We start from the raw sequence: 20,681 nt of genomic DNA, 5'->3' as shown, positions 1-20,681 counted from the left end.
GCAAGATGGCAAACATTGCGCAGGAACCGCAGGCGACTGCAGCTGTTCCCTCACCCTCCATCTTGAGAACGTGTCGTTGGGGGTGGCTACAGCGGTCCTCCATCACCTGCCCCCTCTGACCTTTGCACAGGGAGAGCAGCTAATCAGCCACAAAGAAACACACACACGAGAAAACCCTTTTTGCTCCTTCTACAGCCGCTGCCCTGCAAGCTCTCAGGCTGATGTGCTTTTTAACACTTGATTGGAAGCCGCCCAGAGTGGCTGGGGAAACTTAGCCAGATGGGCGGGGTATAAATAAATAATAATAATAATAATAATAATTATTATTATTCAAACACGAGGTGTGTACTCAAACCATGCAATCCTGCATTCTTAAGTGTATACTGTACAGAGTTGCTCTTTCTTGCTGGACATGTTTCATTCTGGGCATGCACCTGCATTCCTCTCAGTAAAAAGCGCTGCAGGTCTTTCTCGGAGGCAGCGGCCCCCTTCCCACTCTTGGCTAAAATAAGCGGGAAACAAAACTTGTGCACGTCCTAAAAACTGCACGTCTCCATTTGCGCTCCTGCAGCCTGTGACTAATCTTCCGGGTTTTTGCTGGGCCGCTCTATGAGAGGCGCTTCCTGATCTCGATGTCTCAACCCGGGTCTCTCCGGTGCCCCTCTAGGATAGGCGCTTCCTCATCTCTTTATGGCAACCCGGTCTCTCCCCAAGGAAGGAGAGTCCACCACCTCCCAAGGGAGATCTTTCCCCTGCCCAACTGCTCTTAGATGTCCCTCAAGGCAGCGGGTCCTGAGTTCTAGCCCTGCTGAAACCATTGCACTGGCTGCCAAGGAGGAACCATGCGAGGTTCAAAAGAAATAAATCCTATTCTCATCATAAATGAGTAATACTTTCTTATGCACGCTTATGCACGCTTATGCACGCTTATGCACGCAACAAAACTATGCCATTTCCCTTTCCAGAAATGCTCAATTGCTAATTCAAGGGACTGAAAATGGATGGTTGTTGTTATTATGTTTAGGGAAGCTTTTAATATTTGATGGACTATTGTATTTTAATATTTTGTTGGAAGCCGTCCAGAGTGGCTGGGGAACCCAGCCAGATGGGTGGGGTATAAATTATTATTATTATTATTATTGTTATTATTGATCAGGTGAGTGTTCTCCTTTCGAAAGAAGCAGGTGGAATCTTCACAGACAACCCTGAGGCGGGGAATTGCCACACTTAAAATGGCCGCCTTGATGAACCCCCCCAAAAGACACGTGGGGCACCCACGTGGGCCTACAGCGAGCCGTGTAACCTAGGCAACCGGGAGAGGGAATTCCCTCAATAACCGAAGAACCCCGTACGCGCCGCTGAATAAAAATTAAACCAGTTTACAAGAAAGGGGGACAGTCCCGCAGCCCGTTAAACAATTAACCCAATCGGGCCGTCCGAAACAAATCCTGCCCCCGAGCAGTGCTCCCCAATACGTTACCCCCTCAGGCGGAGGGTGCTTAGCCGCCCAGGAAGCGGCAGGCAGGCGCCCGGGGAAGGGAAGGTGATGCCGAGATAAAGCGCCTCGAGCGCCGTTTCCACGCCGGTGTCGTTGCACGCTCTGAATACGCTTCCGCCAGCGGCAACAGGGAAAAAGCAGCGAAAACAAGCCTAAAAATCAAAACCTCCCAGCGATTTCGGCTCTGAACACGGAAAAAAAAATTATCTGGCAAGAGCCTGGTCGCCACGAGGCCAGGAGCCCGTTGGCTGGTGGCCGCGATCTGCCGGTCGGAGCCGAAAAAGCAGGGGCGTAGCGTGGGTTGTCAGCACCCGGGGCAAGGCAAGTAATTTGCGCCCCTAACCCGTGGATTTGCGCCCCCTAACCCGTGGATTTGCGCCCCCTAACCTGTGGATTTGCGCCCCCTAACCCATGGATTTGCCCTAACCCCAGATGTTGCGCCCGGTGCGGGCGGCCCCCCCTGCACCCCCCACGCTACGCCACTGCGAAAAAGAGAGCTCGCGGAGGCAAAAAGAGAGCTCGCTAGCGATCCGAAGGAGATCCAAATGAAAGTGACCCGAAGCAACCCAAGCCCAGCCAGAACCCTGCTCGTGATTTCAGCTCTTTCAAAGGCGTCCGGCAGCGGCTTCTCCGGCGAGGTGGCAGTGTGCGGACGGCCTGGCACGCCCGGTGGGCTCGGAGGGCTACGCACGGGTGAAAAGATAGACCGACTAAGAAGCGACCGGAGAAGCAGCGCGAAAACTGGAGCAAAAGCAGCAAGGAGCGAATCCAGCCCGTCAGGGTCGTGAATCTTGTTGTGTATTGAGTCAAAGGATTTTATATCTGTATTATTATTGTCTGTATTTGCATTAGGGTAAAGTAACTGCCTTTTGGTTCCAGAGGGTACAGCTACTATTGGTTCATTTAAGCTGCTGTATTTGGATCCTCTGTCTTATTGGTTTCCTCCAAAAGGCAGGACTGTGATTGCCTGATATTGTTCCCTCCAAAGTGTACCCTTTCTAGCTAGTTCCCTGTCCCTATAAATGTAGCTCTCCCCTCCTCAGGTCTCAGTCTGTCACCAGCATATTATGTCAAGAGAGCTGAAATCACAAACCCCACGTCACAACAAATCTGGCCTGCATGACCATTTCAGAACCCGCCAAGTGTCCGAGGCTGAAAGCATCTCGCCGCCCGCTCAGTCAGTCCCTTTGAGGTAAACGCCACTGGCGTGGTGGCGAGTCTACCAATGAAAGGCCAGGGGGTTTCAGGGAAGTGTTGTCTTTTGGCTTGAAGAGCAAAGTTCAGGTTAGTGGAGGAAGGCAGACTTGGGTCGATTCGGTTTTGTTACATAGACGTTTACTTTAAAGGTGGGAGAAGGAAGTATAGTCCTATTTCTGTAAGTGGCACAGGGGTCTTTCCACTCATGTGGTTTACATGCTCTGAGAGATGGGATCTATTTTGTTATTTTAATTTTAAAAAGGACGGAGTGGAACCGGATATTGACAATCTTGTTAGCCTGGGGCAGCAACCTTTCTCAGCCATGAGGCGGTCCACCGTCCCTCAGACCATGTGGGGGCCAGACTATATTTTTTGGGGGGGATGAACAAATTCCTATACCACACAAATAACCCAGAGACGCATTTTAGATAAAAGCACATGTTCTACTCATCTGAAAACACACTGATTCCTGAATTGTCTGTGGGCCGGATTGAGAAGGTGATTGGGCCACATCTGGCCCCCAGGCCTTAGCTTGCCTACCCCTGGCCTGGGGAGCCACATTCTGGTTGAAGGAGGCCAGGAATGGCCCCCAAGGCCTGGGATGTCCCTCCTCTTGAAATAGTCTTGCCAGGTGCTCAGGGACGGACTCACCTGTCCCCATGTCCTCCTCTTTGCAGATGTGCTACGGTTGCACATCCCTCCCCCAGGGGTGAGTATTGGGGAGAACAAGAGCAGGGACTCAGACCTGCCCTCCTTGCCCCCCACTCTGCACTCTCGGATGTGGAGAAGCCCTCCCTTCGTGAGGAACTGACAGCCTGACTTCTGCCTTTCATCTGCTGGAGGGAGATCAGCTGTACCTGCCGGAGGTGATTCAGAACTGCCAGGCAGCTCAGTTCAGGGGGCTCTGAACCCTGAAGTGCTGCAAGCAGGAGACGGCCAAAGCCATCCTGGTGAGTGATGGGGAAGTGGCCCCCCACATGGTCTGAGGGAAGATGGACCTCAATATCCGGTTCCACTCCATCCTTTTAAAATTGGCTCTTCAAGCCAAAAGACAAAGAAGGCTGATCGCCAAAGAATTGATGCTTTTGAATTCTGGTGCTGGAGGAGACTCTTGAGAGTCCCATGGACTGCAAGAAGATCAAACGTATCCATTCTGAAGGAAATCAGCCCTGAGTGCTCACTGGAAGGACAGATCCTGAAGCTGAGGCTCCAAGACTTTGGCCACCTCATGAGAAGAGAAGACTCCCTGGAAAAGACCCTGATGTTGGGAAAGATGGAGGGCAGAAGAAGAAGGGGACGACAGAGGACGAGATGGTGGGACAGTGTTCTCGAAGCTACAAACATGAGTCTGACCAAACTGCGGGAGGCAGTGGAAGACAGGAGTGCCTGGCGTGCTCTGGCCCAGGGGGTCACAAAGAGTGGGGCACGACTAAACAACTAAACGACAACAACAACAACTAAATAATAATAATAATAATTTATTTGCACCCCGCCCATCTAGCTGGGTTCCCCAGCCACTCTAAGCGGCTTCCACAGCAACCAAAAATACACAAAAATGTCACACATTAAAAACTTCCCTTAAGAGGGCTGCCTTAAGATGTCTTCTGAATGTCAGGTAGTTGTTTATCGCTTTGACATCTGATGGGAGGGCGTTCCACAGGGCGGGCGCCACTACCAAGAAGGCCCTCTGCCTGGTTCCCTGTAGCTTTGCTTCTCGCAATGAGGGAACCGCCTAAAGGCCCTTGGAGCTGGACCACAATGGGGGTGGAGACGCTCTTTTGGGTATGCTGGGCCGAGGCTGTTTAGGGCTTTAAAGGTCAGCACTTTGAATTGTGCTCGGAAACGTAGTGGGAGCCAATGTCGGTCTTTCAAGACCGGTGTTATACCTCAGCACGGCGCAGGGACTGACTGAGCGGGTGGCGAGATGCTTTCAGCCTCAAACACTTGGCGGGTTCTGAAATGGTCGTGCAGGCCAGATTCACGACCCTGGAGGGCTGGATTCGGCCTGCGGGATATAGTTTGAGGACCCCTGGTCTACACTGACTGGCAGCAGCTCCCCAGAGTTTCAGGCACGGATTTTGTCCAGCCCTTGCAGGAGATGTCAGGGGCTGACCCTGGGACATTCTGCATGCCAAGCAGATACTCTAGGGCTCCCCATATTTCCCTGCACTTTCAACGTTATGCTATTAGCAACTGTGGAGATTCCACCTGCTTCTTTTGAAAGGAGAAAACTCACCTGATCAATAATAATAATAATAATAATAATTTATACCCCACCCATCTGGCTGGGTTCCCTCGCGACTCTGGGCGGCTTCCAACAAAATATTAAAATACAATAGTCCATCAAATATTAAAAGCTTCCCTAAACATAACAACAACCATCCATTTCTGGAAAGGGAAATGGCATACTTTTGTGGCGTGCATAAGCGTGCATAAGAAAGTATTACTCATTTATGATGAGAATGGGATTTATTTATTTTGAACTTTGCTGGGTTCCTCCTTGGCAGCCAGTGCAATGGTTTCATCAGGGCTAGAACTCAGGACCCGCTGCCTTGAGGGACATCTAAGAGCAGTTGGGCAGGGGAAAGGTCTCCCTTGGGAGGTGGTGGACTCTCCTTCCTTGGAGGTTTCTAAGCAGAGATTGGACGGCCATCTGCCATGGATGCTTTAGCTGAGATTCCTGCATAGCTAGTGGTAGTAGTAGTAGTAGTAATAATAATAATAATATATTTATACCCCACTCATATGTCTGGGTTTCCCCAGCCACTCTGGGTGGCTTCCAATAAAACACTAAAATAGAATAACACCTATTAAACATTTAGGGAACTAGACCCGGCCCCCTCTTGCTTCGGGTTGGACTAGATGACCCTGGGATCCCCTCCTCTCTCTCCACTCCGGAATTCCAGGAGGAGCTTCCTTGCCTCCTGCAAAGCCCTTTTCCCTGCAAGCTCTTCCTCTGGTTTCTGGCCAAGGGAGGGAGATGCTCAGAGTCCGGCCAAGAGCCTCGCGCTCCAAAAGGATATCTGGGCATTGGCGTAGCCAGGGGGGGGCAACTGCCCCCCAAAATCCATAAGAAATAATACAAATCTGTCAGAGGACTGAGCTGGAGGGACTCGGCTTGGCAAGGGTTAAAGGGAACTGAGCTGCCTTCCTAGAGAGGACAGGAAGCAAGGGGGGCAGGTCCTCCAGAGCCAAGGCCCCTCCCTCCCCAGTCCTTTCCTGCAGGGAGGGGGGGTGTTGCTTTGGTGTCTCTCCTGCAAGGGCCGAATTGCTGCCCCCTCCTGGGATCTGGTGAGTCCATAGCTGTCAATTTTCAGATTTGAAAATAAGGGATCAGCAGCCTCGAAAATAAGGGATCAGCAGCCTCACCTATCTACCAATCCGGGATAGCAGCAGGAAGCAGCGGAAACGGCGCTGGAATAAGGGAATTTCCCGCAAAAAAAGGGAAGGTTGACAGCTGTGGGTGACTCTCCTCTCTCCCCCCCCCCCCAGAGGGTGCAGTGGGGAGATGATGGGGGTCCCAGGGCTGGGGCAGGAGAGGGGGCCTGGGGGGCCTGATCTGCTCCTGCAGGGGGGGACCCCAAGTCAGGGAGGAGAGGGTCCTGCCAGGGAGGGGCCAGGTCGGCCACGCTCTCCTTCCTGCAGATCAGAGGATCCCAAACTCATTTGGCCCTCCGCCCCCCCTTTCAGAAAAAAAATCTTCCTTCTTTAAACAAAGGAGTCCCTGGGACTTTAACTCTGTGTGACATCGCTCAGCCTCATTGCACAACGGAGGAAACATCTGCAAATGGTTTTCCAAAGCTGGACGAGGAGGTGGACTAGCCCCCCCCACATAGAAAACCCCCACAGGGAGGGAGGAAGTTAAGGTGAGAGAGAAAGGCCAGTAATAAAGAGAGGGATCCCAGCCCACAGTCTGGCTGCTGCATTGGGGACCAGTTTGTGTAAACTATCTAATAGAACAACAACCCCCTCAGGGGGTTGGCCAGATACATTCCTGGCCCTCAGAAGAGAGAAAAAGAGACCTCACCCGACAAATCTGTCTGGACAGCGGCAGAGATTGCAGAAAAGGAGACAGAAGCAGGGAGTGGAGGTGGGGTGCGGGTGGGGAGCAACTCCAGAGGACCCCCAGGTCAGGACCCCCACTAGAGAAAAGCATCCATTTATCACAAGATACAAATGACTCTCTTGTCATTCGGTTCTGACTTCATGCATTGACTGGAAGGATGGAGAAACCAGGTTGATTAATCTGACAGAAATCCCTTCAGTTGCCTCCACATTCTGCATTGCTTGAAGGCTAGAGACTTATTTCTTCTCCTCTTCCTCCTCCTTTTCAAAAAGATAGCTCATGGTCTGGGATGTGGTGCAGTCCAGCCCTGGTTCCCAGCAAGACTCATCCATGCTTGCTCAGGGAACCATTTCCCCCCCGTCCTACAAATTCTGTAACAGAACAATGTATTTGCTTTGTAGGATTTGCTAGAGCTTCTCATTTAGATGGACAGCACTTGGCAGAAGACCAAAGCGTTCCTTCCAATCTCTCAGAGGCTCCCTCAGAGCACAGATGGATGAGCAAGACTCAGCTGGCCCTGGAACAGGAAAAGGAAAAGGCCGTGCCAGCCAAACTGGGAGCAGTGGGGGGTTCTGGGGAAACTCTGTGCAGAAGATCCATGGTGAGGTGGACACCCTCCGCTCAGAGGTGCAGAGCCAGCAGGTGAGGCAGTTCTGCTGCCAGGAGGCCAAAGGACCCCGAGAGGTTTGCAGCCGACTCTACCACCTTGACCATCAGTGGCTGAAGCCAGAAAGGCACACGAAAGCTGAGATGCTGGACCTGGTGATCTTGGAGCAGTTCCTGGCTGTCCTTCCCCCGGAAATGGAGAACTGGGTGAGGGACTGCGGAGCAGAGACCAGTTCCCAGGCGGTGGCCCTGGCCGAAGGTTTCCTCCTGAGTCAGGCAGAGGAGAGGAAGCAGGTGAGAGAGACTTTCCTCTGGATACTCCCAAGGGGCTCCAAACAGGACGGAGAACATCCCATAATGGTGTGCTGATTGCCCATCCTTTTTCTGGGAAAGCATCCATGGAATGAGATCTCACACCCTTCAAGTCTTTGTCATTCTCTTTCTAGTATTTCTCCCCATTCTCTGTTTTGAATCCTTTTTTCTTTTTCAGGGAAAGGATCTCTTGGCAGAAATGGACCTGGATTCCTGTGAGGCAGAGAGGCCTCCGTTGGACACCAGAGAGAGGCCACTGGGTAAGGAGGAAGGTGGGTTTTCTCTGTTTGGTCTCGTTCTGTTGGTGGGCACAAACCTCCAAATACTCTCAGTAGGTAAGGCTTTCTCAAAGGCCCATCTGTAGTTAGAGATGCCCTATTTCACCTGTGAGAGAAGCAGGCACTCCTGGCATCCTGCTTACCTTTTTTCTCTTGCAGGTGACAGAAGGATGCCAGCAAGACCTCCTGATCTGCCTTTTCATGGGGGCAGAAGGGAAGCAGCAGCTCTGGAACCAGATCAGGTCAGGGGAAGCTGCCTTGTGGGGACAGAGGCTGAGGGATGGAGCAATGTCATGGACTGGTTGGGCACAGAGGAATGGTGGGAGGAAGCATCTGGGGAACCAGGAAGGGAAGATGGCTGAGAGCCCAAGGAGTGGAGGTGGAGGAAGGATGGGCGGTCAGAGGGAGAAGAGGGAGAAGCCTGGGAAGAGGAGGTGTCAGAAGCTGAAGGGGTAACAGGGCTTAGTGAGCTGGGAGACTCTGGCAGAATGCAGTGCAGAATCGGAGGCAGAAGAGGAAGGAGGCAAGTGGGAGAGGAAGGTCGAGAGGCTGAGGTGAGTCAGGAGAAGGAGGAGCCACCGGTGGCTCCCTCTCCTTTTGCCAGAAGCCACCCTCCCTGCTTGTCTCTCAGAGCCAGGAGACCCCCTGCAATGCAGGAATCTCTGCTAGATCATCCAAGACAAATGGCCATTCAAAATAGGCTTATTTTATTTCTAGATTGATCACTGAATGCTAAAATTGATTTCTAAGCAGTGGACAAATGAGAACAAATAGCGGCCTGGATTCACCTAACCAACCCCATCGGCTGCAAAATGGGGCCTGCCCCCCATTCCTCCCCCTCTCCATGCCACCCTGAATCCCTTGAATTTGGCTCTAGGGCATTGGGAGGGAACTCCCCAGAACAGCCCAGGAGGAGAGGAGAAAGTGGATCCTTCCATTGGGGAAACTGGAACGCTTGCCTTAGGCAGAATGACTTGAATAACACAAGGTGGAGTACAACCTATTTGCACAAAAACGAATACCCATAATTGAAATGCAGAATAAAATAAGCATCCATAAATAAAATGTGCAGCAAAGCAATCCTATTGAAACAACACAGCAATTTACAGGAAGGAAAAACAGAGCATTGTGGAGTAGATCATATTTCTGCTGTCTCAGAGGACGTTTCCCTTTTTCTGTTAGGGTCCAGTGTGCTTTGAAGATGTCGCTGTTCGTTTCACGGACGAGGAGTGGGCGTTGCTGGATCCTGACCAGAGAGCTTTGCATAAGGATGTCATGGAGGAGAATCGTGGGATCGTGGCCTCTCTTGGTAAGGCTCCCTGTGGGATCGTCCTATCTGCCTGGAAATTCAAAAAATACGTCTATGGACCAACCTCATATATTTTCACAGAGCTCAACAGCGCCCCCTACAACACCTGGGAACCTAACACCCCCACAATAAAGAGTAACTTACAGTTTTTTCTTTGAACAATCTTCCTCAAATTATTCCTTTTTCTACCAAGATTGGGCAGGTCTCAACTGCCCAAGCCATCTTAAATGTCAGCTTCAGAATTGTTAGGAAAGATAAGTAGCTAGAGGTTTTCTGTTTTTGTTTTTGCTCCTGTCAGTCTTGGGTTGACCAAAGAGAGGAGTGACATTGGAGATGGAGGGGATGCCATGACTGGGCCAAACAAAATTCATCCCAGAGAAGAGCTTGACTTATTGAATTTCAGGTAGAAGTAGCAGTGGTGGTGATGATGATACAGTGGTCCCTCGGTTTACAAACTTAATCTTTTCTGGAAGAGGACTGTTCTTCAATCAAGGTACCACTGTAGTAATAATAATAATTTATATTTATACCCTGCCCATCTGGCTGCATTCCTCCAGCCACTCTGGGCAGCTTCCAACACACATATAAAAATGAAACATAAATAATAATAATCTGATTTCATATAAAAGAACATTAATTTTAAAATGAACAACTTATAGTAGTGGCCAAAATTGTGGAAACCTTTTGTGAAAAGTGTATTTCTGAGGTTTGATGGCTCATAACACCACTTTTTGGGGAATAATACCATAAAATTATATAGCAATGGAAAGATAATGAAGGATGTAATGCAATGAATTTTATGAAGGAGTATTTATTAGAACAGCACTCATAAAGAAAAAACGTGAAACCTTTGGTAACCATTGGTAACGTTTAGCTTTAATTACGGCCTTACAACGCCTTCCCATGAAGTGAACCAAGTCTTTAGTTCTGCAGCTGTAATGATGGGAAACCAAGACTGAATTATTGCCTCTGTTAATTGGGCTTTATTGCTGGGTTGCTTCTGACTAACAAGTTTCTTTAGTCGGCTCCAAAGATTTCTGATTGGGTTAAAGTGTGGGCTATTCCCAGGCCATTCCAGCAATGAAATATCTTTATCTTGAAAGCACCTTTTGCACACAGCACCAACACGACATAGAGCTGAATCCTGTTGAAAATATATAAATGCTTCGGTATCTGGGAAAAGATCACCTGCGGAACACTTCAGTTTGGGCTCACGTATTTCGTTTATGCATTTTTCTGCATTTATATTCCCATTAATGACGCAAATTCTGCCCACACCTTTTGCTGCGATACAACCCCAGATCATCACACTGTATGGGTGTTTCACGGTTGGTGTAATGCAAGAAGGATGTAAATCTTCTCTGATTCTTCTCCTTGTGTGTTTCATGCCATCACTACCAAGCAAGGAGATTTGGGTCTCATCGCTCCAAATAACACCGCCCCATTGTTCCACTGTCCAGTTAACATGGGTTTCATCTTTTCAACCTTTGCTTGAGAGATAACAATGGCTTTTTCTTAGAATTCTAACATTTAGACCAGTCCTTGCACTCAACTTCCCATTACATTGCGCCATGTCATCTTGTATACACCCAGATGATTTTCTTCTGTCATGTAGGCACAGTCTCTCCACTCGTCCATCGTCACTTTTGTAGTGACTGAGTCTCCTTATAAAAAGGTAAAGGTACCCCTGCCCATACGGACCAGTCTTCACAGACTCTAGGGTTGTGCGCCCATCTCACTCAAGAGGCCGGGGGCCAGCACTGTCCGGAGACACTTCCGGGTCACGTGGCCAGCGTGACATCGCTGCTCTGGCGAGCCAGAGCCACACACGGAAATGCCGTTTACCTTCCCGCTAGTAAGCGGTCCCTATTTATCTACTTGCACCTGGGAGTGCTTTCGCACTGCTAGGTTGGCAAGCGCTGGGACCGAACAACGGGAGCGCACCCCGCCGCGGGGATTCGAACCGTTGACCTTTTGATCGGCAAGCCCTAGGCACTGAGGCTTTTACCCACAGCGCCACCCGCTCCCCTGAGTCTCCTCATACCTCTTCAAAAATATAGAAAGGCCAACTTTGGTTAAGTTTTCCCCAATCTCTCTTCTAATTTCTTCATAACTGTAGCCTTGCTCACTTAATAGTACAATCTTACATCACTTTCTGGGCACCACTCAACTCCTTGTGCCATTTATATAATTTTATTATGTCTTACACCCTCACTAAATGAAAGAACACAAAAAACCAACCAACTTGATAGCAATCACATAACAAACTGACAAAAGTCAACCAAAGCAAGTTGTGCTTCCTTTTTCTGGTTACTTGGCTATAACGTTTGATAGAATACGGGTAATTGAACAAACTTTGTTGGATTGCATTCTTGATTGCATTTTTGATCGAATTATCTTTCCATTGATATATAATTTTATGACATTACTCCAAATGAAGCGGTGTTATAAGCCATCAAAACTCTGAAATACACTTTTTTCCAAAAGTCTTTCACAATTTTGACCACTGCTTTATATAAACAAAGCAACATTCAACAACTCATCCGAATCTCATATTAAACAAACAACAAAGGTAATGAACACACACGCAACTCCCTTTAGTTCTTCTCCATTTGCTCCTGAGGCTCTAATCCCTTTTTGTCCCCAATGCAGATTGTGATGAATTGGAAATCGAGAACAAAGGTGACCACGAAAAAATCCCCAGAGAGGAGAAGCCACACAAAAAATTGGAGTGTGGAGAAAGCTGCAGTCAGAGCTCCAATTCCACTTCCCATCAACAAAATAACATTGGAAAGAAACTCTATCAGTGCATGGGATGTGGAAAGGGCTTCACTCATAGCTCCTCTCTCACTTCCCATCAAAGAATTCATACAGGAGAGAAACCCTATCAGTGTATGGAATGTGGAAAGAGCTTCACTCATAGCTCCTCTCTCACTTCCCATCAAAGAATTCATACAGGGGAGAAACCATATCAGTGTGTGGAATGTGGAAAGAGCTTCACTCATAGCTCCTCTCTCACTTCCCATCAAAGAATTCATACAGGGGAGAAACCCTATCAGTGTGTGGAATGTGGAAAGAGCTTCACATGTAGCACCTATCTCACTTCCCATCAAAGAATTCATACAGGGGAGAAACCCTATCAGTGTGTGGAATGTGGAAAGAGCTTCAGAAAGAGCTCCGATCTCATTTCTCATCAAAGAATTCATACAGGGGAGAAACCCTATCAGTGTATGGAATGTGGAAAGAGCTTCAGTCACAGCTCCAATCTCACTTCCCATCAAAGAATTCATACAGGGGAGAAACCCTATCAGTGCATGGAATGTGGAAAGAGCTTCAGGAAGAGCTGTGATCTCACTTCCCATCAAAGAATTCATATAGGGGAGAAACCCTATCAGTGTGTGGAATGTGGAAAGAGCTTCACTCATAGCTCCCATCTCACTTCCCATCAAAGAATTCATACAGGGGAGAAACCCTATCAGTGTGTGGAATGTGGAAAGAGCTTCACTCATAGCTCCCATCTCACTTCCCATCAAAGAATTCATACAGGGGAGAAACCCTATCAGTGTGTAGAATGTGGAAAGAGCTTCAATCAGATCTCCGCTCTCACTTCCCATCGAAGAATTCATACAGGGGAGAAACCCTATCAGTGTATAGAATGTGGAAAGAGCTTCAGTCAAAGCTCCCATCTCACTTCCCATCAAAGAATTCATACAGGGGAGAAACCCTATCAGTGTGTGGAATATGGAAAGAGCTTCACTCACAGCCAGTCTCACTTCCCATCAAAGAATTCATACAGGGGAGAAACCCTATCAGTGTGTGGAAAGTGGAAAGAGCTTCACATGTAGCTCCTCTCTCACTTCCCACCGCAGAAATCATACAGAGGAGAAACCCTATCAGTGCTTTGAATGTGGAAAGAGCTTCACTGATTGCTCCCCTCTCACTTCCCATCAAAGAATTCATACAGGGGAGGAAACCCTATCAGTGTGTGGAATGTGGAAAGAGCTTCAGTCAGAGCTCCGATCTCACTTCCCATCAAATAATTCATACAGGGGAGAAACCCTATCAGCGTGTGGAATGTGGAAAGAGCTTCACTGTTAGCTCTAAACTCACTTCCCACCAAAGAATCCATACAAAGGTCGGAAAAAACCATTATACAGCTTTAGGAGCCAGGCAAATCCACACCTTTTTAACCAGGCCTTTTTCTTATTGACATCTAATGCTATTTTAACACGTGATGTTTTGTGTTTTTATGTTATGTTCTAAGTATTCTGAGACTTGTGGGTGTAGGGAATACAGCCACTCTTAAATTCCTAGGGGTCTTTGCCCCCCCCATAAAATATATGTGTTTGCTTGGTACATTTACCGTATTTTTCACCCCATAGGACGCACCTAGTTTTTTTGGGGGGGGATAAAGAAAAAAATTATTTCCCCCCCAGGCACGGGGCTGGCGCGGGGGAAGCTCGAGCTTCCCCTGACCCCAGCCCCCAAAAGATCCTGCTATCCGCAAGCCTAGGGAGCCGCGCCGGTCTCCCCAGGCTTGCGGACAGCTGTGCGAAGCCCGGGCGCGCTGAGGCTTCCTAATGCAGGCAGCTCTGCGCGACCCTCCGGAGGCCGGCGCGGCTTGGCGCCGGGCTCCGGAGGGATGCGCAGAGCTGCACAGAGCCCAGGAGGGCAGGCAGTTCTGTGCGACCCTTTGGAGGCGCCGGGCTCCGGAGGTTTGCGCAGAACTTCCTGAAGCCTGGAGAGCGAGAGCCTCTCGCTCTCCAGGCTTCAGTGAAAGCCTGTATTCGCCCCATAGGACGCACCCACATTTCCCCTTCATTTTTGGAGGGGAAAAAGTGCGTCCTATAGGGCAAAAAATACGGTATATGCCTTCGTGTAAATCTTAAAGAGACTTGCATGTCAGGCCTCTTAAGGCTATTTGCAAGTGTAGCAGTGCACATAGCTGGACATAGGATATCACATAAAAAAATAACACATGTTGCATTTTGTTCTAAATTACTTATGGCATACTTGCAGTTTGGGAGAAACATTCTCAATAGTGGCCTATGCTTTACACTTCGCAAGAAGGTCAAATAATGAGTGAAAAATGCAGTTTGTTTTGTTTCTGCCTTTTTTGTGTGTTCCCAGGTGTCAAACTAGCTCTCGTCTGGTCTCACACCTCCATATCACAGCAGCAGCAATCCCTGGTGAATCCCTGTAGGGCTTTCATATTGACCATGTCACCTTGTAGTGGCACAGGTTTGGACATTTCTTGGCCTTTCTATGGAATTTTTTTTTTTATTAGAGGCTCTGGTTTTGCATGCTAGGGAAGTTGCTCAGTTGTTCCTAAGGGACCAAAAGCTAACTGCAGCCTGGATACACTTGCCCAATTCCAACGGAGTCCAATTAGAATTTATGTAGCCCCATGGCTCGCCGATGTGGAGTTCTGGTCCCACTTGGTGGCAGCGGTCGGCCTGGGCCTTGTACGCATCCTTGGCCTGGTGCAGTTGCTCCATCAATAGTTGGTGCTGAGACTGGAGCTCCTGGAGCCAATCTGTCACCTTGGGGACCGCAGATGCTGGCAGCACATCCAGGAACAAACGCGGATGGTAACTGTAAGTGGCCTGGAACAGGGTCTGCTCGGTGGAGGCGTTCACCGCATTGTTGTAAGCGAACTCCTCCAATGCCAAGTGGTCGACACAGTCTGGAGGTACTCCAGGTTCCGGTGATCGATTCTCACTTCCACCAGGTGTCTTGACCCCTCAAGATGATGGCCCCAGACCTCAAAGGCCACCTTGATGGCCAGTAGTTCCCACTCCCACACGGTATAGTTACATTCTGCCAGAAGAAGCTGGCAGGAATAGTAGGCGCAGAGTAACAGCAGCGCATCAGGTCCGTGCTGCTGGGACAAGACGGCACCGAGAGCTGGACTGGAGGCGTCTGTCTCCACCACGAAGGGACAAGAGGGATTAGGATGCTGTAAAAGCGGCGCCATCTGGAGACAGGCTTTCAACCCCTGAAACGCCACCTCTGCCTCCTTGTCCCAAGAGAATGGTGTCTTGGGGCACAGCAGTTGGGTCAGCGGGGTGGCGCGGTGAGCATAGTCCACAATGAAGGTCCAGTAATAGTTGGCGAACCCCAGGAACCGCTGTAGGTCCTTGCGCTTCTGGGGTGCCGCCCACTCCTGAACTGCTGCCACCTTCCCGGGATCCATCTGCACCCCATCAGGGGGAGAGTTGGTGACCGAGGAAGTCCACCGACCGCTGGTGGAACTTTCACTTGCTGAGCTTAGCATACAGGCGTTGCTCCCGCAAGCGCTGCAACATGGACCAGACATGACCCTCGTGGCAAGTTGGGTCATGGGAGTAAATCAAAATCTCATCTAAGTACACCACCACGTACTTGTCTAGCAAGACCTGGAACACGTGGTTGATGTACCGTTGGAACACGGCAGGCGCATTGCACAACCCGAAAGGCATTGCCAGGTATTCAAACTGCCCATACCGTGTCCCAAATGCTGTCTTCCACTCATCCCCGGCTCGGATCCTAATCAAATTGTAGGCTCCCCGAAGGTGCAGCTTGGTGAACATCTGCGCCCCTTGCACCCACTCCAGCAACTCTGCAATAAGGGGCAAGGGATACCGGTCTGGGATGGTAATCTTATACAGGGCCCGGTAATCATGGCAGGGACGAAGCTCCCCACACTTCTTAATGAAGAGTACTGGAGCGGCGGTGGGCGAGGTAGAGGGCCAAATGAACCCGCACTCCAGGTTCTTGCGACAGAAGTCCTACAAGGCTTAGCGCTCTGGCTCCATAAGACAGTACAGGTGGCTCACAGGCAGGGTCACTCCAGGCTGGAGGTCTATGCTGCAGTCAAAAGACCAATGAGGCGGCAGCTGGTCTGCCCCCTGTTCCTCAAACACTTCTCGGTAGTACTGGTAAACAGCGGGGAGCGTTGACGCAGCTTCCCCCGTGGGGGCGGCCACTAGCATCTCAGACCGAGCATGGGGACACGGGTCTGGGAAGCGCACAGTCTGATTGACCCAGTCGATCTGAACATTGTGAGACTCCAGCCAGTCCATCCCTAGCACCAGGGGAAACCGGGGCATGGTGGCAATGTCCAAGGTGCGCACCTCCCGGTGCTGCTGGTGACACAGGACCAAGGGCTGAGTCTCCTGAGTAATGGCACCCGAGCGCAGGAGCCGTCCATCAATTGCCTCCACCTGTACCAGTTCTGGCTTGTCCTGGAGTGGCACCTGATGATGGGCGGCGAAGGCAGAGTCCATATAGGAGCGGGTTGCCCCTGAATCTACCACAGCGTGGGTGACAATCCAGGGCCCACCAGGGGGATATAGATGCACCAGAACTATGAGGTGTTGCAATTCCACCGGTGAGGGCCCATCATGAGATGTTTGGGACCGCAGGTAGCCTGGGCCATCGGCTACTGGGGTTGGCCATTTCCCTGTGGCTGGCGTTTTCTCAGGACAAGATTGGGCACAGTGTCCACTCTCGCCGCAGTAGAGGCATAAGTTCCCCTCCAGGCTCCGAGTCTTCTCTGAGGGAGAGAGGCGAGGCCGCGCTGCCCCAAGCTGCAGGGCAGGGAGTTGGGTGAAGTCAGGAGGAGGCTTGCAAGCAGGGAGCCAGGGCGGGTCAGGAGCTCAGGCAGGAACTAGCAACTAACAATGTTGCTGCGGCAACTTGGGACTGGGGCTGGCCGGCTTTTATCTGCCCTGAGGCATAGGGCGTCCCTGACCCTCTGGTGACTCGCCTCTCTAACCCTGAGCCTCTGCAGCTCAGGAGTGGCTGGAGGGTTACCGGACCCAGAGGCAACCTCAGCTTCCTCTGATGGGCCGAGAGTGGAGCACCTGCAGCCAATGGGTCCTCCATCACCTCAGGAGCCAGAGCAAACTCAGCTGGTGCCTGCACCTGAGGATCCAGCACAGGTGAGGACCCTTCAGGCTCATTCTCCAGCCCTGGCTCAGCTGGTTATGGTGGTGGGGAATCCTGTGCAAGCTGGGATCCCTCAGGTTCAGCATCCAAGTCCGAATCCCAGGCCATCACACCTTGTCAACAATGTGGAACTGTAGTAGTCCCCAATTTGGACTTTATGAACATATGTGGAACAGAAACTAGCAGACATTTGGTTTTTATGAATGAACTGATTTATTGGGGACTTCCATCTATATTATTGCACTTTATGTGTTGTTTATGTGCAAGACAAACCTTTGATATTGTGATAAGAATATATAGAAGATCATTGTTTATGTGAATGCCCAGCTGGTTACGTCTTGTGTGTTTGTCCATTCCAGGAAAAGCATTCCTGACCCAGATGTTCACAGGAAGTCCCTACGATCATTCCCCTTTCAAAGAGGATACGTGAACCTAGGCCAGTAGGGTCCTCCTCTCTGGCAGAGGGACATCCCCGTCCCCAAAGCCCCTCCCTCCCCCACTTCCCCATGGGGGTCCCTCCCCAGAATGGCCTCTGCTGCCCGGTGCTTGGACACCTGAAGGGCGTGGAGGCCACTCAGGGCAGCTTCCTGGCAGCTCTGCATCACCTGGAGCAAGAGGTCTTGTTCTGGCTCCAGCAAAAGTCAGGCTGTCAGTTCCTCGCAACTGAGAGTCCTGGCAGCGGGGAGCAGGTCTGAGGGATCCTCTCCCTCATAGCTGTCAACTTTTCCCTTTCCTTGCGAGGATCCTATTCGAAATAAGGGAATTTCCCTTTTAAAAAAGGGAAACATTGACAGCTATGCTCTCCCTACTGTTGTTTCCTTCAATACTCACCATTGCTGGATGAAGACAGCCTGTGGCACAAGTAATAAATGAAATAAGAAGCCAAATAAGAAACTGAGACAATAAGAATCCACTGATTGCCTCGCCTTGTCCTCCATCAGCTGCCACCAACTGCTCTCTCCTCCACTCGCCTCACTGCTAACCCAAAATGGCCGCCTGCAAGTCTGTGGCTTTTACTGGTCCTTGTCACCATGGCAACCCCCTCCCACCTGGACCTGGGCCCACCTGGCTCCACCTATTGGGAGATGGTCTATAATGAAATGGAAAAATAGAATGTTTAAGATAACCTTTGTTAAAAGACCAGAAGCGTTTTTATTAGGTATTTTAGGGCAGGGTTTACCAAAAGATAAGAAAAATCTATTCATGTATGCGACAACAGTGGCCAGAATTTTTCTAGCTCAAAGATGGAAAGGCGATGATATACCAGCAAAGAACACTGGCAAGAAAAGTTGGTGGAATACGCTGAAATGGTGAAGCTGAGAGACTTAAAGATAAGGACAATAATGACTTTTTAAAAGATTGGGAACCTTTTAAGATGTATATAGAGAAACAATGCATAGAAATGAACTCACTGGCAGGATTTGAGTGATACAATTACAGGGGACAAATACAAACAGAAAATACAATTATGAGGTAAAAATGAGAAGGAAGAGACAAATGTTATAACCTTCATTTTAATATATAAGGAATACAAAATTATAAGAAAAAGAAACAGAGGTGTTCTAAACCAGGAAGGGAAGTTGGGGAAGTCGCATGGCGGCGGGGGGGGGGAGTGTTAATTAAAATTGTAAAATGTAATTTGAATGTTTGATTATGTTAAAATTTCTTTAATTAAGTTATATTTTTAAAGAAAGAAAAGCAATGGCTCCTCTTACTTAAGGGCCGCACAGACCTCATGGGACACCAGAACAGATTCCCTTGTTGCTTTTTTGAGTCAACCAGCAATGGGCGTTTCCATTTCATGACATGCTCTTCACACTTAGTTATCTATTAGGAGCACAGGCACAAATTATTGTGTGTGTGTTTGTATTTGCAAACTACCCCAGTCTGAGGGGTGAGATTCCAGGGGTCCCAGGCACTTCTCCAGATTCAGTTTCCTTGGAACGAAGGTCAGCGGAGACTGGGGCGTCTTTATGATATGGTTTTATTTACTCACATACACAACCGGAGTGTAGGACGGAGGGGCTCATAGCATCAACACCCAAACAGATTGCTTCTACATTAGTCACAGCTTTGGCCCCAGCACAGAGCAAGCTGGTTTTGGGGTTTCCCACAACTCTCTCTGGGTCTTGCTTTCCTATCTAGCAGCCAGGTGAGATGGGAGGGAGGAGGACAGCCCCCCCATTAGCTGCAACTCTTGCAACCCAGCTCCTTCTTTGGGGATGCTGAGGAGGACACTCTATGGCCAGGGAAGGCCCTTGTCTTGCCAAGAAACTTGTCTGTGTGAATTGTGCATCCATAATGCTATGGAAAGGGTGAATGTCTTCGAGAATTCTCTGGTGTCGCCAGAAGAGGAAGCCGTTCTTTTCAGTTAGGTCTGTTCTCAACTGCAGAGGATGAGTAGCCTTGGGAGCCTCTTGGGGAGATGGAAGTGATGAAAGGACTGAATCCATGGGGGAGATCTACTTGCTCTGAGATGGGGGGCCTTCGGGCAAAGGCCAGCAGAGAAGGGATGCTGTTGGCTGCTAGTTTCTGTTCCTCCCCACTTTCCCAAAGGGCGTAACATTGGAGGTCCTGTGGGAGGAAAGAGCGTCTCGGAGTCAGGGGCCATTCTGGGCCAAAGCGGCCCCCACTGCCCCCACCACGGAGTCCCTGGCACGCCTGGACCATGAGGGATGCCAGCTTTGGTCTTGGACCAAATTGGGGGCCAAACTGTCAGTATTTCATTCTCCCATTGCTAGTGTAACATGATATCCATGTTTACACCTTCTGTACCGTCTGTGTAAGAATGGAAGTCAGTCTGTAAATCACTTCCATCCTTTGTTCTCTTTTACTCTGACCAAGGAGGAGACGGCTGTGGAAGACCGCTCACGCCATGTGTGGTAAACGGGTCCCCAACCATTTGCCCCTCCCTCACCTGCCTTTGCTCTCCGGCCAGTCCAGGTTTCAGGAGCAGGGCGAGCAGACCCTTTACTTTTTCAGAATCAGGACAAAACAGAACTGGTAAGGCTGCCACCACTCCCTCATCCCAGGGTTACCTGAAGCCAGAGCCCAAGGGAGATGGAAGGTTTGACAGAGGGCAGCCATAATCGCTTGAGCATACCAGCAGATACACAGGAGCCCTGCCCAGTTGCTATGCCAACCCTGATGGTCCTTGACAGAAGACCATCAAGATCACAAAGAACTTGCATATGGGAGTGGATTCAGCATGGTCTGGAACAAAGGACAATGATCAGCTCTTCCCTCTGGGGGCAGGAAACTGCAAACTCCCCTCTGTCCCACTCAGAGGAAGACTCTTTGGAGCCTCTCTCAAATAACAAACATTTGCACACTTCATTCTCATTTTTGTCCTGTTTAAGATTGATAAGGCCCAACATGGCTTCCTTCGATTTAAAATTCAAAAACTATGTGCACTGTAAGCCAATGTAAACACAAACCCTTTAAACCTAAATCTTGGAGTACATCTCTTATTCATTTCAGAGA

At 49.7% G+C, this 20,681-nt stretch overlaps 2 protein-coding genes across 2 annotated transcripts in view; both read left to right on the top strand.

Annotated features, from left to right (window-relative positions):
* LOC144327627 (uncharacterized) overlaps positions 1-20,681 on the top strand; it is a 365,071-nt gene that overhangs the window by 50,966 nt on the left and 293,424 nt on the right. The gene's annotated exons all lie outside the window — the stretch shown is intronic.
* On the top strand, positions 5,883-13,622 carry LOC114592589 (uncharacterized). The gene is given in 8 exon segments (XM_077928034.1): positions 5,883-5,986; positions 7,163-7,661; positions 7,858-7,939; positions 8,117-8,199; positions 9,140-9,266; positions 11,919-13,020; positions 13,022-13,235; positions 13,237-13,622. Coding segments are annotated over 7 exon segments (2,256 nt in total). The 5' UTR covers positions 5,883-5,986; positions 7,163-7,253; the 3' UTR covers positions 13,477-13,622.

The sequence above is a fragment of the Podarcis muralis genome, chromosome 4 (assembly GCF_964188315.1).
Source record: "Podarcis muralis chromosome 4, rPodMur119.hap1.1, whole genome shotgun sequence".
In the NCBI taxonomy this organism is placed as follows: domain Eukaryota; kingdom Metazoa; phylum Chordata; class Lepidosauria; order Squamata; family Lacertidae; genus Podarcis; species Podarcis muralis.
This window is presented reverse-complemented; position numbering and strand designations above follow the sequence as displayed.